The sequence below is a fragment of the Ziziphus jujuba genome, chromosome 5 (genome assembly GCF_031755915.1).
Source record: "Ziziphus jujuba cultivar Dongzao chromosome 5, ASM3175591v1".
NCBI lineage: Eukaryota > Viridiplantae > Streptophyta > Magnoliopsida > Rosales > Rhamnaceae > Ziziphus > Ziziphus jujuba.
Genome location: NC_083383.1, coordinates 18,223,861 through 18,241,314, shown reverse-complemented (window position 1 = coordinate 18,241,314; position 17,454 = coordinate 18,223,861). Strand labels below are relative to the sequence as shown.

Sequence of the window (17,454 nt, the reverse complement as noted above, 5' to 3'; positions counted from 1 at the left end):
ACGTGATTTACAAACAGACTCCATCTCTTCCCAATATCTCTCCAGATCGAAAATCAGAAGCCCCTTTGGTTGCAGGATCAACAAACACCAGATCAAACCATCCACAGGGCCACACCCAAAGCGCAGTTAACCAAAAAAAAAAAGAAAAAAACGAAAACCATGTCCGGCTCAGCAGCAGCTGTGATCGCTACGAGCACGTGGGCGAGAGCGCTCCTTAGGATCTCTCCCTATACATTCTCCGCCATCGGCATCGCCGTCGCCATCGGTGTATCAGTCCTCGGCGCCGCCTGGTAACCACCAAACCCCCAAAGCCTCACCCTCGCTCAATTTTTTTGATTTCAGTTTTTCATTTTTTTTTTTTTTCAATTTGTGAGAATAATTTTGTGTTTCGAGGAATTTTGCAGGGGGATTTACATTACTGGAAGCAGTTTGATTGGTGCTGCAATCAAAGCTCCACGTATTACGTCCAAGAATCTGATTAGGTAGGACTTGGAAGCTTTAAATTCCAATTTCGTTAGGGATTTTTTTTTTTTTTTTTTTGGGGGGGGGGGGGGGGGGTGGCGCTGCTTTTTGTTTATTTATTTGTTTTTATGATTCTGAAAATTTTCCCTTTTGATAATATTTGGTAGTCATTGAGTGATTTGAACTATTATAATTGTTAAGAGTTGCTCATAATTCTTTTGTTTAATGTGACTGTTAGTCATGAAATTTTGGTCCAAGTTAGATTTAAGATCTATTCGGTGTTTGTTTGAGTTTTCCTTCTAAATTTTTTCCCCCAAAAATTCGGTGTGTTTCAGAGAATTCGTTTCATGGTTGAACTGATGGTTAAACTTGTAGACCAATGATGATAATGTCTTTCTGCTAGTAACAAAATAGAATACTAAACAATTCATGGGTGGTTCGTTTACATATAAAATATAAGCATATGAAGTATTTTCTTCCTTATTTGAGCGAAGCTCTCTGATTGTGTGCTAATAAGGCATTTCCTTGAACACCAATGAATAGCATAACCGTTCGGAACTATAGTATTTTGCTGACAATGTGATGCCTGAACAATACTTACTGGATTTGTCTAAATGAATCCAAGTTTATAGCTCAATGCACACCTAAATCTGACTGCCTCAAAGATTAAATTGGAATTGTGTATGTATAGGTGCAAAAAGTTTAAAACTCTGTCAAGGCTAAATTCAGAACTTTACTGAAATGGAACTAAGTTGTTTTCTTTTCTAATTTTTCTTTTGTTCCCTTCCCTTTTCTTGAATCCGTTCATAGAATATATGCAAGTAAGATGTCATGTTTTAAGTGCAGTTAATGTGCTCAATTACTTGATATTCAAGCGGCACTTTAAATTGGTTCTATAATTTCCAAGTTTTCCACACACTTTTATTAGGAAATTGCTTTCCCCTAAGTTATGATGCCTTCAACGTGATGGGTACAAGTTCATTTAGTTGAAGTTCCTAATAGTTTCTTGATACATGATAACTTGGGTTGATAAAATGCTTCTGCTTTTGCAGTGTAATTTTCTGTGAAGCCGTTGCCATATATGGTGTTATTGTAGCAATCATCCTACAAACTAAATTAGAGAGTGTTCCAGCAGCAAATATATATGAACCTGAGTCTCTTAGAGCAGGATACGCGATCTTTGCCTCTGGAATCATTGTGGGCTTTGCAAACCTTGTTTGCGGGTGCATCTCCTCACTCATGTCTTTCGTTTTGAATAGAAATTTGTGAAGAAACATTTTCCCTCTTTTTTAACTTCTGTTTGGCAATAGATTGTGTGTAGGAATAATTGGAAGCAGCTGTGCTTTGTCCGATGCCCAAAACTCCACACTCTTTGTGAAGATTCTCGTGATTGAGATTTTTGGAAGTGCACTTGGGCTGTTTGGAGTTATCGTGGGAATAATCATGTCCGCTCAAGCAACGTGGCCTTCAAAGACAGGGTGATTCAATGTGTTAGTACACTTGATTTGGTATTCATTTGGTATATTATATATATTACGTACGCCATTTGGACTCTTCTTGTTCTTAGTAGGCATCCAAGTCCTGACATAAAAATGCTGCCTTCAAATGAGTTTGTGTTCTAGTGGATGGAATTTCTGGACAAATGTAGCATTTGTACTGTAATGATGAGTTTACAACATTGTTTTGCCTTGCTATGTACTAGAGTATCTTGATTTTGTGCTGTATTTGAGCCTGCCAATCATCTTATTCCTCAAACCACCTTCTCGGATTTTCGTTGGAGTGTTAATATTGTTGATCAATTCTGTTCTTAGTTAATGAATTCTCACCGACTTTGTGTTTGGTGAGGTATGTGATCTTGACTTGTGACTCTTGTCTTGTATGCTTGGGCTAATGTCTTAAGTGTTTCGATACAGATATTCCATATAAATTAAAATATTCAAGTGTATATTACATTCATCCAATAATCCAAGTGTTCCGATACCGATTAAAGTAGATATTCCATATATATTAAAATATTCAAGTATATATTACATTCATCCAGTAAAGATTTCAAAAGGTCTATACATGAATTTGTTATTGAGCAATTGCATTAGATCATACTTTCGACATAAGCTATACCAGATAGAATGGTGTGGATAACTAAGCTTTCCTCTAAGAAGCTTTGATTGGAAAGGCCATGCTTCATCATCTAGGCAGTCATTTGTGCATAACGCGAATCAACCACCAATGGGACATCAGCAAAGAAAGGCATTTTTTTCTGTTGCAGCTCCTGACAATCCTCAGAACTAGCAGTCTTGGGATCAAAAGGTCTACGATCATGAAGACCTAAGCCTTGTTTTATACGACCTACTCGCCTTGAATGCAGGACTTGTTGCGAAACCACTGGTAGCCGAATAGATTGATATTCTTGGAGAGCTGAGTGTAAATTTTCAGGTCCCCATTTCTCAAGGCAGGTGCCTAAAACTGCTGCATCAAGCAGTGACATGTTTGTACTTCTCAAACCATGAGGAGTTGTAGGGTGAGCTGCGTCTCCGATTAGCACCACATTGTCCCAAACGAGTTGGTCCAATGGATCACTATCATATATCACATTTAAGAAAGGCTCCTTTGTTTGTTTGATTATGGTTACCAACTCAGGAACCCAAACATTTTCTGCCTCTTGGTGCATCTTCTCAATCATGTCGTCACTTACTTTCATTGTCACTGAGTTACCCTGAAACAGTTTTAATATTTCAATAAATTTTTGTCAGCTTCAATGTGGTCTGCACTCTGCAGCACCAAAAAGATCCAAAGCAACATAGCTTCTTGCTCTGTGGTTAAAAGCCCAAAAAAGAGTGGGGAAAAAAAAAAAAAAAAAACTTATTTGTTAATTAATTAATTAATTAATTTTTTTAATTCCCCCACTTTATCAGCTTGTACTGCTCTAGATATTTATCATGAAAATGATGAGCCAAAGACCATGTCCTGGAGAATGAATTACACTAAAACAAAAAAAAAAAAAAAATCTCTAGCACTATTTACCATAGAGATAATATCAATTGTTATGGAGGGGCTAAGAGAAATATGATCACCTTCAGTTGGGGCTCTGGTTGGTTGATGTACCAAATCCAATTGAGCCTTTTGTTGGGAAGCTCATATATGACGGAGTGAGTCCTAGAACCCAAGTCAAAGTACAAGCCATTCCCAAGTTCAGGATAGGCCTTCCTGATCCCCTTGATGGTTTCTGAGTTCTCGCTTCTTGAAAAATCAAGAACCCCTCTCCATGCACAATAACCTGAATACCTATAAATGTATTTAGCCATTAAAAACGCATAGCTTACAAATTCTCTAGCTTGGTATTTATACATTTCCTTAGCCTAGAGAGAAAACTTACCTGAGTTTAACGTCAGGGAGAAAAGTCCTGCGGATGGAAGAGAGACACCCATCAGCTGCAATAAGCAAATCCCCAACAATTTCTTTGGTCTCATTAGTTTGGATGACTTTGGCCTTAACCTTAACTGATTTTCTGTCACTTTCTATGCAGAAAGAAAGAAAATGATGACCCCATTGAAATATGTTTGGTGGAAGAGCATTGTATAGAAGACCATGGAGGTCAGCCCAATGTGCAGCCCTGAAATTGAATTGCTCGTCTCTTGTTAGTTTCCAGCTCACCTTTGTCTCTCCATCTGTTGCTTGATTCTACCCCAAAAAAAATGAAAAGGAAAATAAAAAAAACAAACACGCAGAAAATCAAAGTGGTAACTATAATTAAACAAAATGGTAAATGGTGAACTGAAGCTTTACCTGATCAATTGTGAGGGGTAAGGTTGCGTTGTGGAGAAGTTGGGGTTGTTTAAGCCAGGACCTAATTAGCCGCTGAGCCAGAGGGTCTAGTCCGAGTCCAGCCCCAGTTGGACTTCCAGTTGGGGCTGCGTAGGATTTCTCGAGCACTACCACGTCCCACCCAGCTAAGATGAGCGTGTGTGCGCAGGAAACCCCTGCTATGCTTCCTCCAACTATTATCGCTTTGGGAATTTTTTTCTGAGTCATTTTTCTCTTGTTCGGTTTCTTCTCCCCATTGTCTCTTTTACGGATTGGAAAACTTCTAAAATTTTTGTTGATTGATACTGGAGGAAATTATCATTATTATTATTTTATTTTATATAGTGCTTAAAAGTCATTTTTAAATATCTAAAATTTTTATTTTTTTAAAAAAGTTGAAAAGAAATTCAAGTCTAAATGAAACAGATAAAATTTTTATATCTAATAAAATTTTGTTGAAATTTATATAAAAAGTTATGTCAAAATATTTATATTAAATTGTTAATGATTTGGTTAAAAACTTAACAATATCTATTGAAATTTTAAAAATTTTCATATAAATTTTAAAAATATCTATAAATTTTTTTATAAAAAATTCATAAATATTATTGATCTTTAGTAAATTATTTTATCAAATTAGCTTTAGTGATTTTTTTCATTTTTTAATTATTTTTTAAATATTTAATAATATAAATAAAATTTAATGAATTAAATTGAATAACTTTGGTAAGTTCTATTTATTGATAAAGTATATATATATTTGCTATACATTTTATATAAGATACATGATTTAAATAATTCAATATTTAAAAATTGTATCTAAAATAATTGGAAAAGTATAAACAAGAATTGATATAATTTGATCATTATGAGCAAATCTAAAATCTTCATAGACAAAGCTAATCATTAGTTCCCAACTGTATGGCGAATGGAATCCTATACATAAATTAGCTAATAAAAGAATAGAAAATGTTTTTATTGTGTTGTTCAAGTTATATAGGAATTCTTGAACCCAAAAGTTCAAAAAATAACGAGTTCATTATTGGATTTATTAGAATCCCATAATTACAAGTTAATGGTAAATGATATAAGAATGCAAAATAATAATATAAAATCATAACATTGAAATATAATATTATATAGAATTGGTATTGATAATATTTAAATTAATAATATTAAGAAAATAAAAAAAATGATAGAACATATTATACTAAATATCAAGAATAATTATATTTAATACAAAATATATATAAATGACGTATTAATAATTACATAAAAATAATCAAAGAGATATATCTCTTAATAATTACTTTAGGTTTCACATCTCAAAATGAAAACAAAAAAGATACCAACAATTTTCAACCATCTATAAATTCTATGAGTATTAAGATGATATTTATTGAAATATAATATAATTGTAATAATTATTTTATCTTAATTAATAAACAGTTTTTATCAAATATATAATTTTTTGCATATTTTTATTAATAATAATTTATTTATGATTATTACTGCTTACTATAAATTAAATTGATTAAGAGAAATATAATTTCTATTCAATGTTTTTGTAATTTTTATATCAATTTGATAATTGATTGATTAAATAAATTTATTCTAAAGTTTCAACAGAAATTTTTATTTTCTAAAATAAATTTTCATAATTTTTTATGAGTTTCTATCGATATTCGATATTTTGCGATATATCCATGTAATTTTTCATATTTTGAACTTTTTTTATTTCCATCATTACTGAAAATTTTGAACTTCGATTAAAAGATAATTTAGTCATCAATGCCTATAAAAAGGAAAAATTCTATTTATTCTACAAAACCTATTAACACACTACAATTTTAATAATTTTTAAATATTTTAATAATGCCCATTGATAAGATATCATAAATAGTCTTAAACAGTATTAGCAACACTACAAAGTAAAAATCTTTTCTTTTGATTTCATGTTGCATGTTATCAATTAAAAAAAAAAATGATGTTTTGTTGCATATCAATCACTTCTTCGTATTTGCAATCCATTTTTTAATATTTCAGCTAAATCTAAAATCGCTAAACCAGGTATTTGAATTTTAACAAAAGCTCAGTTTATTTGTTTGCCGTGGTTGTATCTCTTATTTTGAATTTAACCTTGGAAATGGATAATTTGAATACCAAGTTTCAAATTCAAAAAAAAAAAAAATAAAAAAAAATAGGAGAATGAATATTTGAATAACTCTAGATAGTCAATGAATGCATGACAATCAATGAATGGTAAGAAGGAGAAATACTTATGCAGAAAGGCTGACGATTTTGGTTACACACACATAAGGAGATAGAGAGATGAGAAAATGAGGAAAAAAGAGGGTTTTTTTTTTTTTTCTCCTATAACAAATATTAGAACAACAATTTTTATAAAACTTTTATTGTTGATTTGATTTGATGAAGTGGAAGACATGAAGCTTTTTTATTTGATTTGGTTTTTTTCAAACCCTAAACACCAAGTAAAAAACAATTCAATGCTTCTATCCATATTTCGCTTTTCTTTATTTGGGAAAAATCAACCTTGGTTTGGAATTTTTGATAATTTTACTTGTAGTGTATTTAAGTTTCCTTTAAGTCATTAAGAGTAAAAAAGATATAGTGTATTAGCATAGATAGAAAAAAAATAAATTTTAATATGACTGTGTGTAGAATGTAGCATGTTAAATAACTTTGTAGTGTGAATAGAACTATTCATACAAAAATCATATACAATTATATATGTTTAGAAAGATGAGTAATAGGCTAAATGGCTAATAGCTAGTGGTTCCAAAAGGTGCTATCTTAGTCATTGTGTTTTTGGATGTTATTAGTCATTATTTTTAGAGGTATAAATGAGTTAAGTTGAACCAAGTATTAATATTCTTAAGCTTAATTCACATAATTTTAGAAGTAATCAAAATTCGGCTCAAGCTTGTATAATTTTGAAATTTCATATTCAAGATTGGTTGGCTAAGCATGTTTATGAAAAATTTAAGTTTAGCTCAACTTAACAAGTTTTTTTCTATAAAAATAAATATAAATAATATTACTTATGCATTTAAAGTTTTCTATATGTTAAATTACAAATTACAAATAAAATATTTATACATGTATGTAACATGTACATTCAAGCTACTTATAAGTTATTCAATATTAGCTAACTTATTATACAAGTTTCATTTATTGTGCAGGATAAGCTCATTTATAAGATGAGTTGATCATAAATCATTCAAGCACATTTGTAGCCCTATTTGTTTTATTATATGCTAATATATTTATAGCTATAATTTTAATGTTTAAAATTTTGAATTATCTTTGCAAAAAATATATTATTTACTAAAGCAAACTTATAAAATAGAGCAATATATGATGTAGAGACAAAGAGAAAATAGAAAGGAAACCATAGTATTTTATATATTATTATATATCTCATAATATGATGACCAATGTAGGTGAGTGCAAAAAACGTATTGGCAGACTATTTGGCATCCAATCTCATATCATTCGGTGTGAAATGGGGGATAATTCGGATATAAAGATAATCATTTTTATAGCGCTAAAACCTTTTCATAGAGGTTGGTTTCAAAATTCAAAAAATTTTTGTAGTTAAGCATGCTCTAGCAGGAGGATAAGTGACCTCTTGAAAAATCTGAACAAAAAACCTTATATGGAGTATAATGGCTCAATTAGGGACAATATCGGCAAGTGTGACAAGTTTCTCAGTAGATGAGGGATTTTACGAATAGTATCAGAGCATGTACTCAGTCGAAAGTATGCCAATGAGGATGCTTGGTTCCAAATGTGGTGGATTATGATGACCAGTGTAGATGGGTGCAAAAGACAATGATAAGCTATCTCATATCTAATACCAAATCGATCGAGCATGGAATGAGAGATGATTCAAATGCAATGATAATAACTTTCATAACGCCGAGACCTTTTTATAATGGTTGACTTTAGATTTGAAAGAACTTTGCAATTAAGCATGCTCGAGTGGGAGGATGGGTGGCTTTTGGGAAGTTTGGAAAAAAAAAAAAATCCATACCGAGTATGGTGGCTAAATTAGAGACAATATTGATCGCTATTTATTATTACAATAGGTGTCAAGTAGAAGTGCAATGATGTATGTAGAGTGAAAGGATTAGGTATTTCCCAAGAAAGTCTTAAAAAAATAAAAAATACTAAATGCTGTAGATAAATTGGCAACAATATTGGTGGAGAGTGGAGGTAGGGTGTTACACATAATTTCACCTTATATATATAAATTAAGGTTGCTAACACAATTGATTTGATTGTGGTCTAGTAATATAAAACCTTTTAGACTCAATAACTTGGGTTGGTAATTGTATGCTTCCATAATGAAAACAACTTATTAAGGATATACATACTTATCTCATGTACATGTTTCTAAAAAAATACAAGTAGACAATAATTTAGCAAAAAAATATGCAAAATTATTAGTTTAGCAAATTTTTTGGATATTAATTTCACCATTCTTTCGTAACTTTTGTATATAAAAGAACTCAATGAAATATACTCGATTCTCCCTTGTTTGATACATCTACTATTTATTTGTGTAATGTAAGTTGCATTATGCTTAACCAATATATTTGTTTGAGACTAAGCCATAAAACTCACAATGTGTTGAACCAAAGACCCCAAACATGCACACTCAAAGCCAAAAGTCTATAAATGATTTCAAAATATGACAACCAAAGCTTGCTTAACAAATCATATTACAGTACTTCCACTAAAGAATACATGACCAGCCTATGATTTGATTTGGTATTTTTGGTTTTGCAAGTACATAAAATCATAACAATTAATAAAAGAGTTAATAGAATATCATTTCCATGAGGATTTTAATGAATTAAGTATTAAAAATAATTTTTTCTCTTGTTTTTTGGAGACCAATTTTTAAGCGGTAAAAGCAGTAACTATAAAAACAAAGTCATTAAGTTCATAAAGTAAACAAACAAGGCAATCATGAGAATTCAATGATGATAACCTTATGACATATATCATTTCACATTTTCCAATCTAATTCAACTTAGTTGTTAGAAACCATAATCTTGTTAGCTAATGTTAATCATTATTGAATCAATTTTTGTATGTTAGCAAATTTATGATTCAAAATATTGAGTAGTAAGTGAATCGGTTTTAATCAATTTTAATTACAAATCTCGATTAGGAATGTGAAGTATCTTGGAAACTTTTTCTAATTATTAGATGCTTAGGAATACACTGTCTTACATAACATTTTTTCTAGAAAAAATGTAGTTTTTATTTTCACTGATTTTTATGTTTTTATTTGGATGTATGCTTAGGTATTTTGACAATAATTTAAAATGTCTTTTTTACAAAGTTTTCGGAAGTCAAAATAAGAATACTTGGCTAGGTTTGACTCATTATTTGAATTATGAGTAATGCTGTTTGAATAACACAAGTGTTATTCGAATATTGTATTTTGTTATTCAAACATGACACCAATGTTTTTTAGACATCACACTATGTTGTTGGAACAACACCTGGTATTATTTGAACAATTCTTTGCCATGTGTCATTTTATCGATGTTATATCTATTATTATTCAAACAACATCTTATTATTCAGACAAAACTCTCTAAGTCTTTTAAAATCCCATATTTCGTTAAGAAAAAGGAAGAGAGAGTGATCCCCAAGCCTTCATTGGTCACCATTTAAGTTTTTCACTATTTTTGTGAGTTTTGGATGTAACAATTCGTACGAAAATATCCCTGCTTATAAAGTGGAATATTCCAAGTGGAAATAATAAAAGAAAATAACTCTCATATTAATTTACCTCCATTATTTTGGAATGTTCCTAGTAGTTAAGAACTATTGTGGAAAATGTAGGCAATGAAGGAAATTAAATCCTTGCTTTTCTAGCTTTGAAAATACATAAGGAATTATTAGAGTTGAATAACTTTTAAGTCCACAATATATGACTACCTACTTTGTTTTTGATAGGACCACTTCTGAAATCCTTTCTAGACATTCAAAGTGGTCCTGTCTAGGGAAACCATATCGAGCTAGTAGCAAATAGTCCAATGGGACCTTCACATAAAATGGGTATAATTCAACAGTACAAGTAAGAATGTCAATAATATCTTTTAAAGATTTTCCATAAATCAACAATATCAAATCAAGGATTCCAAATCCAAATTCAATAAAGAGAAATAAAATCATGAGTCATATATATTAGATCAACCCACCAAAGCAAACTAAATAAATAAAAGAGTTTTAGATTAAATAAAAGACAACGTAAATGCTAAATCCAACAGAAGTATGCAAACAAAAAATATATCAATAATGGAAGAACATTGGCGATAAAAATATGAGATGATAAATATACTGGGTAGATGATGAAGTTGCCAAACGTAATGTGCTTAATCTATCAAGTAAGGCCTAAGGGAACAATTTAAAAATAAAATTATGAGACGAGCTTAGTAAGTGAAATAAGATAATAATATGAAAATAATCATTTAGAATTCAAACATTTTTACTCATAATCACTCTAAGAGAATGAAAATATGAAAATAATCACTTTCACTCTTTTGAAAAATTCTCCTTTTTAAAACTGTTTCACAAAACCTAACTTATACCTTAAAACAATATTATGGAAAGAGCATTTCATAATTAAAGAATTTAAAATATTGTTAACTAACTGAAATATAAAGTTAATGCTAAACAATAGACAATATAATCATAATTAAGAAATAGTAATGAAACTTAATAAAACTGCCAAAATATATATATCAGAAAGAACATGTACAATGTAGTATATGATATACCTAGCACTATTTGTTGGTGTATGGCATCTTAAAATACCACTAGATAGTAAAGAGATGCTTAGAAATCAATGTCATAAAAGAGTGGCATACAACTCATCATCACTTCAAGAGAATGGCATATAACTTATTATCATTCTCTCATATCGTGTCAACTTATCATCATATGGTCATGAGGGAATGGCACGCGACTCATCATCACTCTAAGAGAATGGTATACAACTCATCATCTTTTTCTCATATCGTGACTATATATAGGGTGACTAAGCCTCATCTGTCTAATAACATAAACAAAACTTCCTAGTATCATATGGTGCACCATTTAAAAACTACATTGCAGTATTTATAAACCACCCTTTTGGTACACCATCTAAAAACAACATTGCAGTATTTATAAATCACCCTTTTAAAATCATACTTTCTATTTTGTTAAATAAATATAGTACCATAAATTAGAATATAATATTTAAACCTAACTATTTATTTAAATACTTCAAATATTCAAATCATCATTTATACCAAAACATAAATATCAACAAGCAAAAATATATATTACCATAAGCCATTTTTTAAGCATTTTGAAATATAAACACTTAAATATGCTTAAAAATATGCAATTTTAAATCCATTTTCTACAAATAAATTATTTTTCAAAATGACTAAAACATCAGTTTAAATACTTAGATATTTAAATACCAAAATTTTCAATGTCACCGAAACTCATTTGAATTTAAAACCATTTAAAATATTATCAAAAATCGCATGAAGTGATAACACATATGTGTAAAATCATATATTTATACATGTATAAGTTAAGTATTTAAATCAAAGCATATATATATATATATATAATATTCAAACCATATATATATAATTGTACTAATATGCCCAAAATATTTAAAAATATATACTACTCATTGATACGGCTGATGTTTATTTCAATTCCTTTGCGGGGTCGCCTCCAAACTTAGTACAGATACCTATAGTATAACAAAAAATTTTTGTAGCCTTCAGAAATCAAATCCAAGACATTCATGCATACCTAATGTCTTAAAATACTTTATACAACGCTCAAATCATATACATTGGACATCAAAGGATCTAATTATACTATGACCCTTTAAGACTCCGTATCAAAAATTTGAATTTTTCACCCGGAGGTCAATGTAATGAAATTAAACCTTCTATTGAGTTTCATTAACACCTAATTATACAAATTCAACTTCAATTTTTTGCAATTTATTCAATTTTATCCAACACCACAATCCAATTTTTATCTATATTTAACTAATTGATCTAAAAATGGAAAAATTATTAAATGACATCTAAAATTACAAACTTTATATCAATAAAAGCTTATGTAATGGGTAATAAGAATATAAGCTCACCTTAATCCAAAAACATCGGTAGTGGCTGGAAAACACATCAGAAAATTTGGCCAATTTTAATATTAATGGATCTCTCAAATCATGAACAATTTCAACAAACAAAGGTGCCAATAGATTCAGAGGATCCATAATAGAGGGGAGGATATAGGGTTGAGCTAAAATGGCCAACCCACCGGAAACCTAACTGCTCACTGCTGCCAGCTTCGAATGGCCAATTCGACGCTGTTGGTGGCAGATCAACTAGAAAATTGGACTTTTGGTCAGAATTTAATGGCCTTTAGGTTGGTCCAACACATGTTGCTCCCCAGCGGTCATAAAACATTGAATCAGCATTGTCTTGGTTGGTGGTCGTGATAGATTGGGTTGACCCAGTTCACAAGTGTCAAATCTGCTGAAGGATTTTGAGACTGTTTGAATATTTTTCAATTTGTTTAACAAAGGCAAGATTCTCAAGGTAGATATGGACCTTGGGTTTACTAAAAGATAAAAATATAGACTAGTTTGGATACAAATAAAATACTAATATCTAAAAACTTTCCAAAATGACTTTTCTAGCCATAATCTAGAATTAGATATGCCATTAATATACGAACTTGTATCGACAAGCTCTATGCTATGGTATATTGGTTAAATCAAAATTCTTGATCATATAAAAAATCTAATTTGGAACTTATAAACGGTCCACCGGATCAATCTTAATCAAAAATTCAAATTCTAGATGTTTCTCTGGGACGGATTGTTACAGTTTTACTGTAAAGTGCATTTTTTTTCTTTCTTAGATGCCTCTTTCTCCTTCTTTATATATGGTTAGGATCCTTTATCACTCTCAATTATTAAGTTCCCCACCTTTTAATAAAATTCCATGCCCCTCCTTAAAAACTCTACATTTATCTTTTTATGATGCATAATTTTGTTTAAGATATTTTCTCTATCTAGTAAATTTGCTTTATTATTGCTCTATTTTCTTTTTGCTATTTTTGCTTACTATTATTCTATTTACTCTACCTGCTACTTTTGCTTCATTTTTGCTTTATTATTATGGAGTGGCAGATAATTATCTTACTTAAAGCACTAGGTATGAAAGCTAATTACATAACTAAAAAGCTAACTACATAACTAAAGTCCTCAAAAGTTTATCATTATTTGACATATGACACCAAATCATACTATAAAATAATATAATAGAACAATAATAAGCCATGTAATAGAAGAAAATTCTAAACATAAATTGCAAACATGTCCAACCAGATTCTACTATCCCTTTCCATTTCCTTTCCCTCCTACCAAATAAGAAAATATCCTACCTCAACACCTTCTATCCCATATTAGTTTCTTCCATCAAATTCCTTGCAATCATGCCCATTAACCACATCAAGTCTCCAAACTATAGAAAATGAGGAAAAAAAATAACTCTAGTGAATCCTAAGTTTTAACAACCCGCACCAAAATACCCCGCTTGTACAAGTTTGACCAAGTGAACAGTACGTGAATCAAAAGTTGACTTTTTCTTTGGATAAGATTTTTTGTTTGACTGATGTACCATTAAGTAGAGCTCGTCGATATGAGTTCATAGACTGGTGGCACGCCAAATTTTGAGTTACAGATAAAAAGTTATGGTTCTGTAAGATTTTAAATATCAGTTTTATATTAGTATCCAAACCAGTCCCAGATTTTCGTCTGTTAGTGACCCAAGGCTCTATATAAATGTTGAAAAGCATGACCAGCAGGAAACAAATTTTAAGAGACCCATTTTGTCTCCCAAACCTGAGATATTTCTCTCTAGATCCATGGATCTGCATCGGGTCATTTCGAACCCGTTTTACGCCAAACTGGATCATTGCCATTTTGTCCAATTTTGGCCACCCTCCTTATGCACACGTTGGACACCCTTCTTACCCACCCCTAGGTGACCTCACTGGCTAAATTTCAGGCTAAACCGCCCACCAATGGGTCGGCATCGGCCGTTTGAAGCTTGTGGCCGCCGTTTGGCATTTTTCGGCCGTTTGACTGTTTTTTGACCTTTTCAGACCAACCCATACATCTATCCCATCATTTTTTGGACCTTCTGAACTCATTTCTATGCTTTGTTTGCCAAGATTCCTCACCGTTTGAAAGATATATCATTGTGGAATTCGGTCGAATATTGCGATGAGTTTTCCCGCCACTAGTGACACTTTTAGACCGATGTGAGTATACCATTGCATTTCTTATCTCTTGGCCTTTCCATTGATATAAAGTTTGTGAATTTTGGACGTCGTTTGATAATTTTTCTATTTTTAGGTCAAATTGGACAAAATTGAAGTTAGATTAGTGAAATTAGATATTATTAGGATCCATTAGAAGGTTCAATTTTGAAAGAGTAGCCTTTAGGTGAAAATGCCCAATTTTAGGTACCGAATAATAAGGGTATGCGGTATAATTGGACCATTCGGTGTCCAGTTTATGTAATTTTATGGTGGTATAAATCATTTTAAGACATATGGTATGCACCAATGTCTTTAGTTTAGTTAATGGAGTCTGAGAAACATTTTATTATATTACAGGTACTCGAGTTGAGCCTAGAGGCAACCTTGCAGAGGAGTAAAAGTGAGCATCTGTAGTACTGAGTGGTTATATCATTTTAAAATATTTTGGGTATATAGTATAATATATATGTGCTTCGAATATTTTATGTATATACCATTTGATTGAAGTGTTTGTTTTATGCATATAAAAATATCTGCTTCCACATATATGTGTTATCATTTTATGTAACTTTTGACAATATTTTAAATAATTTTTAATTCTAATGAGTTCATAAATTGACTTGTGGTATTTAAATATCTTGGTATTTGAATCAAGGTTTTAAATCATTTGGGAAATTAATTGATTTGAGAAAACATATTGAAAATTATATGATTTTAAGCATTTTCTAATATTTTATAATTTTATGTGCTTAAAATTGATTTGTGATGAATATTTTTCATTGTGGTAGTTTTAGTCTTAGCATTAAAAGATGATTTGTAATTTTTGAAATATTAAAATAAGTGGTCGAGTTTAAATATTAAATTATAATTTATGATACAGTATTGTTGGAAAAGTATATAATCTTATAAGATTATTTTAAGGATACTGTATTAATTATTTTTTATTGATGTACAATATAATACCAGAGTTTTGGTCTAGTATTATATTATAGGGTGCGGGTTGCCACGGTGCCGTGAGGTTGATTTCATCCTATAAGTTATTTATTGCCACGGATTGTAAGGTTGGGTTTATATCATAGGTTTATTATTGCCACTGTACCATGAGGTTAGGTTCATCTCACAGGTTATTTATTGATGCGGACCATGAGGTTGGGTACGTCCTGACGGTTTACTATTTCTACGATGCCTTTCGTATATTAAAGATCGTGAGGTACATTGCATATGTTTTGAGTACATTGTTGGTTTTCAAATATTGTGGTTATTACTGCACTTTCATAATTATTTTGTGGAATTGCATTTATAATATTTATGCTCAGTTTTTACATTTTGATTAGGGCATTTTATATTATTATATTGATTGTTCACTTTACACATTTGAGCATCTATTTCATAATATTGGATTGGGGTACAAATTTGGATTTTTTGAAATGATTTTAAACGGGGAACTTTTCACACTAGTGGAACGAGAGGTCTTGAGAGAAATATTTTATAAAAATAAATTATTATTATTTTATTATACTATGCCACTCACTGAAATTTCTTTATCTCACTTTTTATTTGTTTTAAAGTCGTGCCCCTAGGCCCAGACAGTTAGTAGCAGACTCCCTCGCACATCACTCATCACTTGTTTCCTTTCACGACAATAGTAGTATTTATCCTTTCTTTATTTTATCTTTATATTTTTGGATGTACTTATTATTTATTTGTACTTATAAACTTTGCAAAATACTCTTAGAATGCTTAGAGCTAAATACTAGACTCAATAGAGACCATATTATATATGTGTGTAGTTATGGCCTGTAGTATAATAGGCAAAATGTGGACTTTTATGCTGTCATAGTTTTATTTTTATATATTGAGGTATTATTTATAATGTTTGTGTTCAGTTGTCTACGTTTTAAGTAAGGTTCCATTGGATATTCTTTAAGGATTGTTCAATGAGACTTCACCAGATTAGACCACCCTGGAAATTCTAGGAAGGTTCTTGAGACGGGTCCTATCATAAGTCATATCCTTGTACATAATCCATTTTGATTCAATCTTTTGTCTTCAGTTTACTAATTCTCAAGTCCTATCCATGTAAGAAATTCATATCAAAACTCAAATTAGAATTGACGGCTCCAATTGAAGGCTGGAAATGATGGTCTCCAATCAACAGTAGGCTTGTCCAGAGGAATTCATATTCATTTTTTGGTGAACAATGTTCAGAGGCAAGATTATTGGCTAGGGAAGAAAGTGAGATAATCCCTAGGTTGAGTTTAGAGAGAGCGAGAGATATGAAAGAAATGGTCGAAGCTAGGTTTGGGAATTCTAGGTTTGATAAGGGTAATTTTAGGGAAAAAAAAATAAAAAACATAGTTTGACATTGCCAAATAAGTGAAAAGTTAAAATTTTTAGCTTATTAGAATATGAAAAAAATATCTTATTTTAAGTGCTAAGTGGAAAAAAAAAAAAGCATAAAAGCTATTATATCTTAAAATAAGTCAAAATAAGTGATAAATGGTAAAAACAAATAGACTGTTAGTCACCATCCCCAAATTAGAGGGTATAGATGCATAAAAAGTCTTTAAAAAAAAAAAAAAAAAGAAGGGGGGGGGGGGGTTGGGGGAGGTGAGGGGAGGGGCCTATTATAAAATTTTATATTTAATAATATAAAACAATTTTTTTTTCTTTTTTTGTTTTAAAAAAGTAACATTACAAACCAACATTTTTGGAATTTGCATTTTTGTTTTTAAATAACCAACTCATTCAAAATTTGGAGCAAAAGATGTAAGATTTTATAACCACAAAATTCCT

The 17,454-nt window shown here is 30.7% G+C and overlaps 2 protein-coding genes across 2 annotated transcripts; one reads left to right on the top strand and one right to left on the bottom strand.

The window, feature by feature from the left end:
• LOC107421253 (V-type proton ATPase subunit c''2) lies at positions 1 to 2,321 on the top strand. Its single transcript, XM_048475985.2, has 4 exons — positions 1 to 290; positions 405 to 482; positions 1,515 to 1,685; positions 1,773 to 2,321. Exons 1-4 carry the CDS (start codon positions 160 to 162, stop codon positions 1,942 to 1,944), a joined length of 552 nt encoding a protein of 183 aa, XP_048331942.1. The 5' UTR covers positions 1 to 159; the 3' UTR covers positions 1,945 to 2,321.
• Positions 2,322 to 2,440: 119 nt separating this feature from the next.
• On the bottom strand, positions 2,441 to 4,567 carry LOC107421255 (uncharacterized). Its single transcript, XM_048475984.2, has 4 exons — positions 4,246 to 4,567; positions 3,836 to 4,140; positions 3,534 to 3,744; positions 2,441 to 3,175 (listed from the first exon to the last, which is right to left on the bottom strand). Exons 1-4 carry the CDS (start codon positions 4,489 to 4,491, stop codon positions 2,651 to 2,653), a joined length of 1,287 nt encoding a protein of 428 aa, XP_048331941.1. The 5' UTR covers positions 4,492 to 4,567; the 3' UTR covers positions 2,441 to 2,650.
• Positions 4,568 to 17,454: the final 12,887 nt, after the last annotated feature.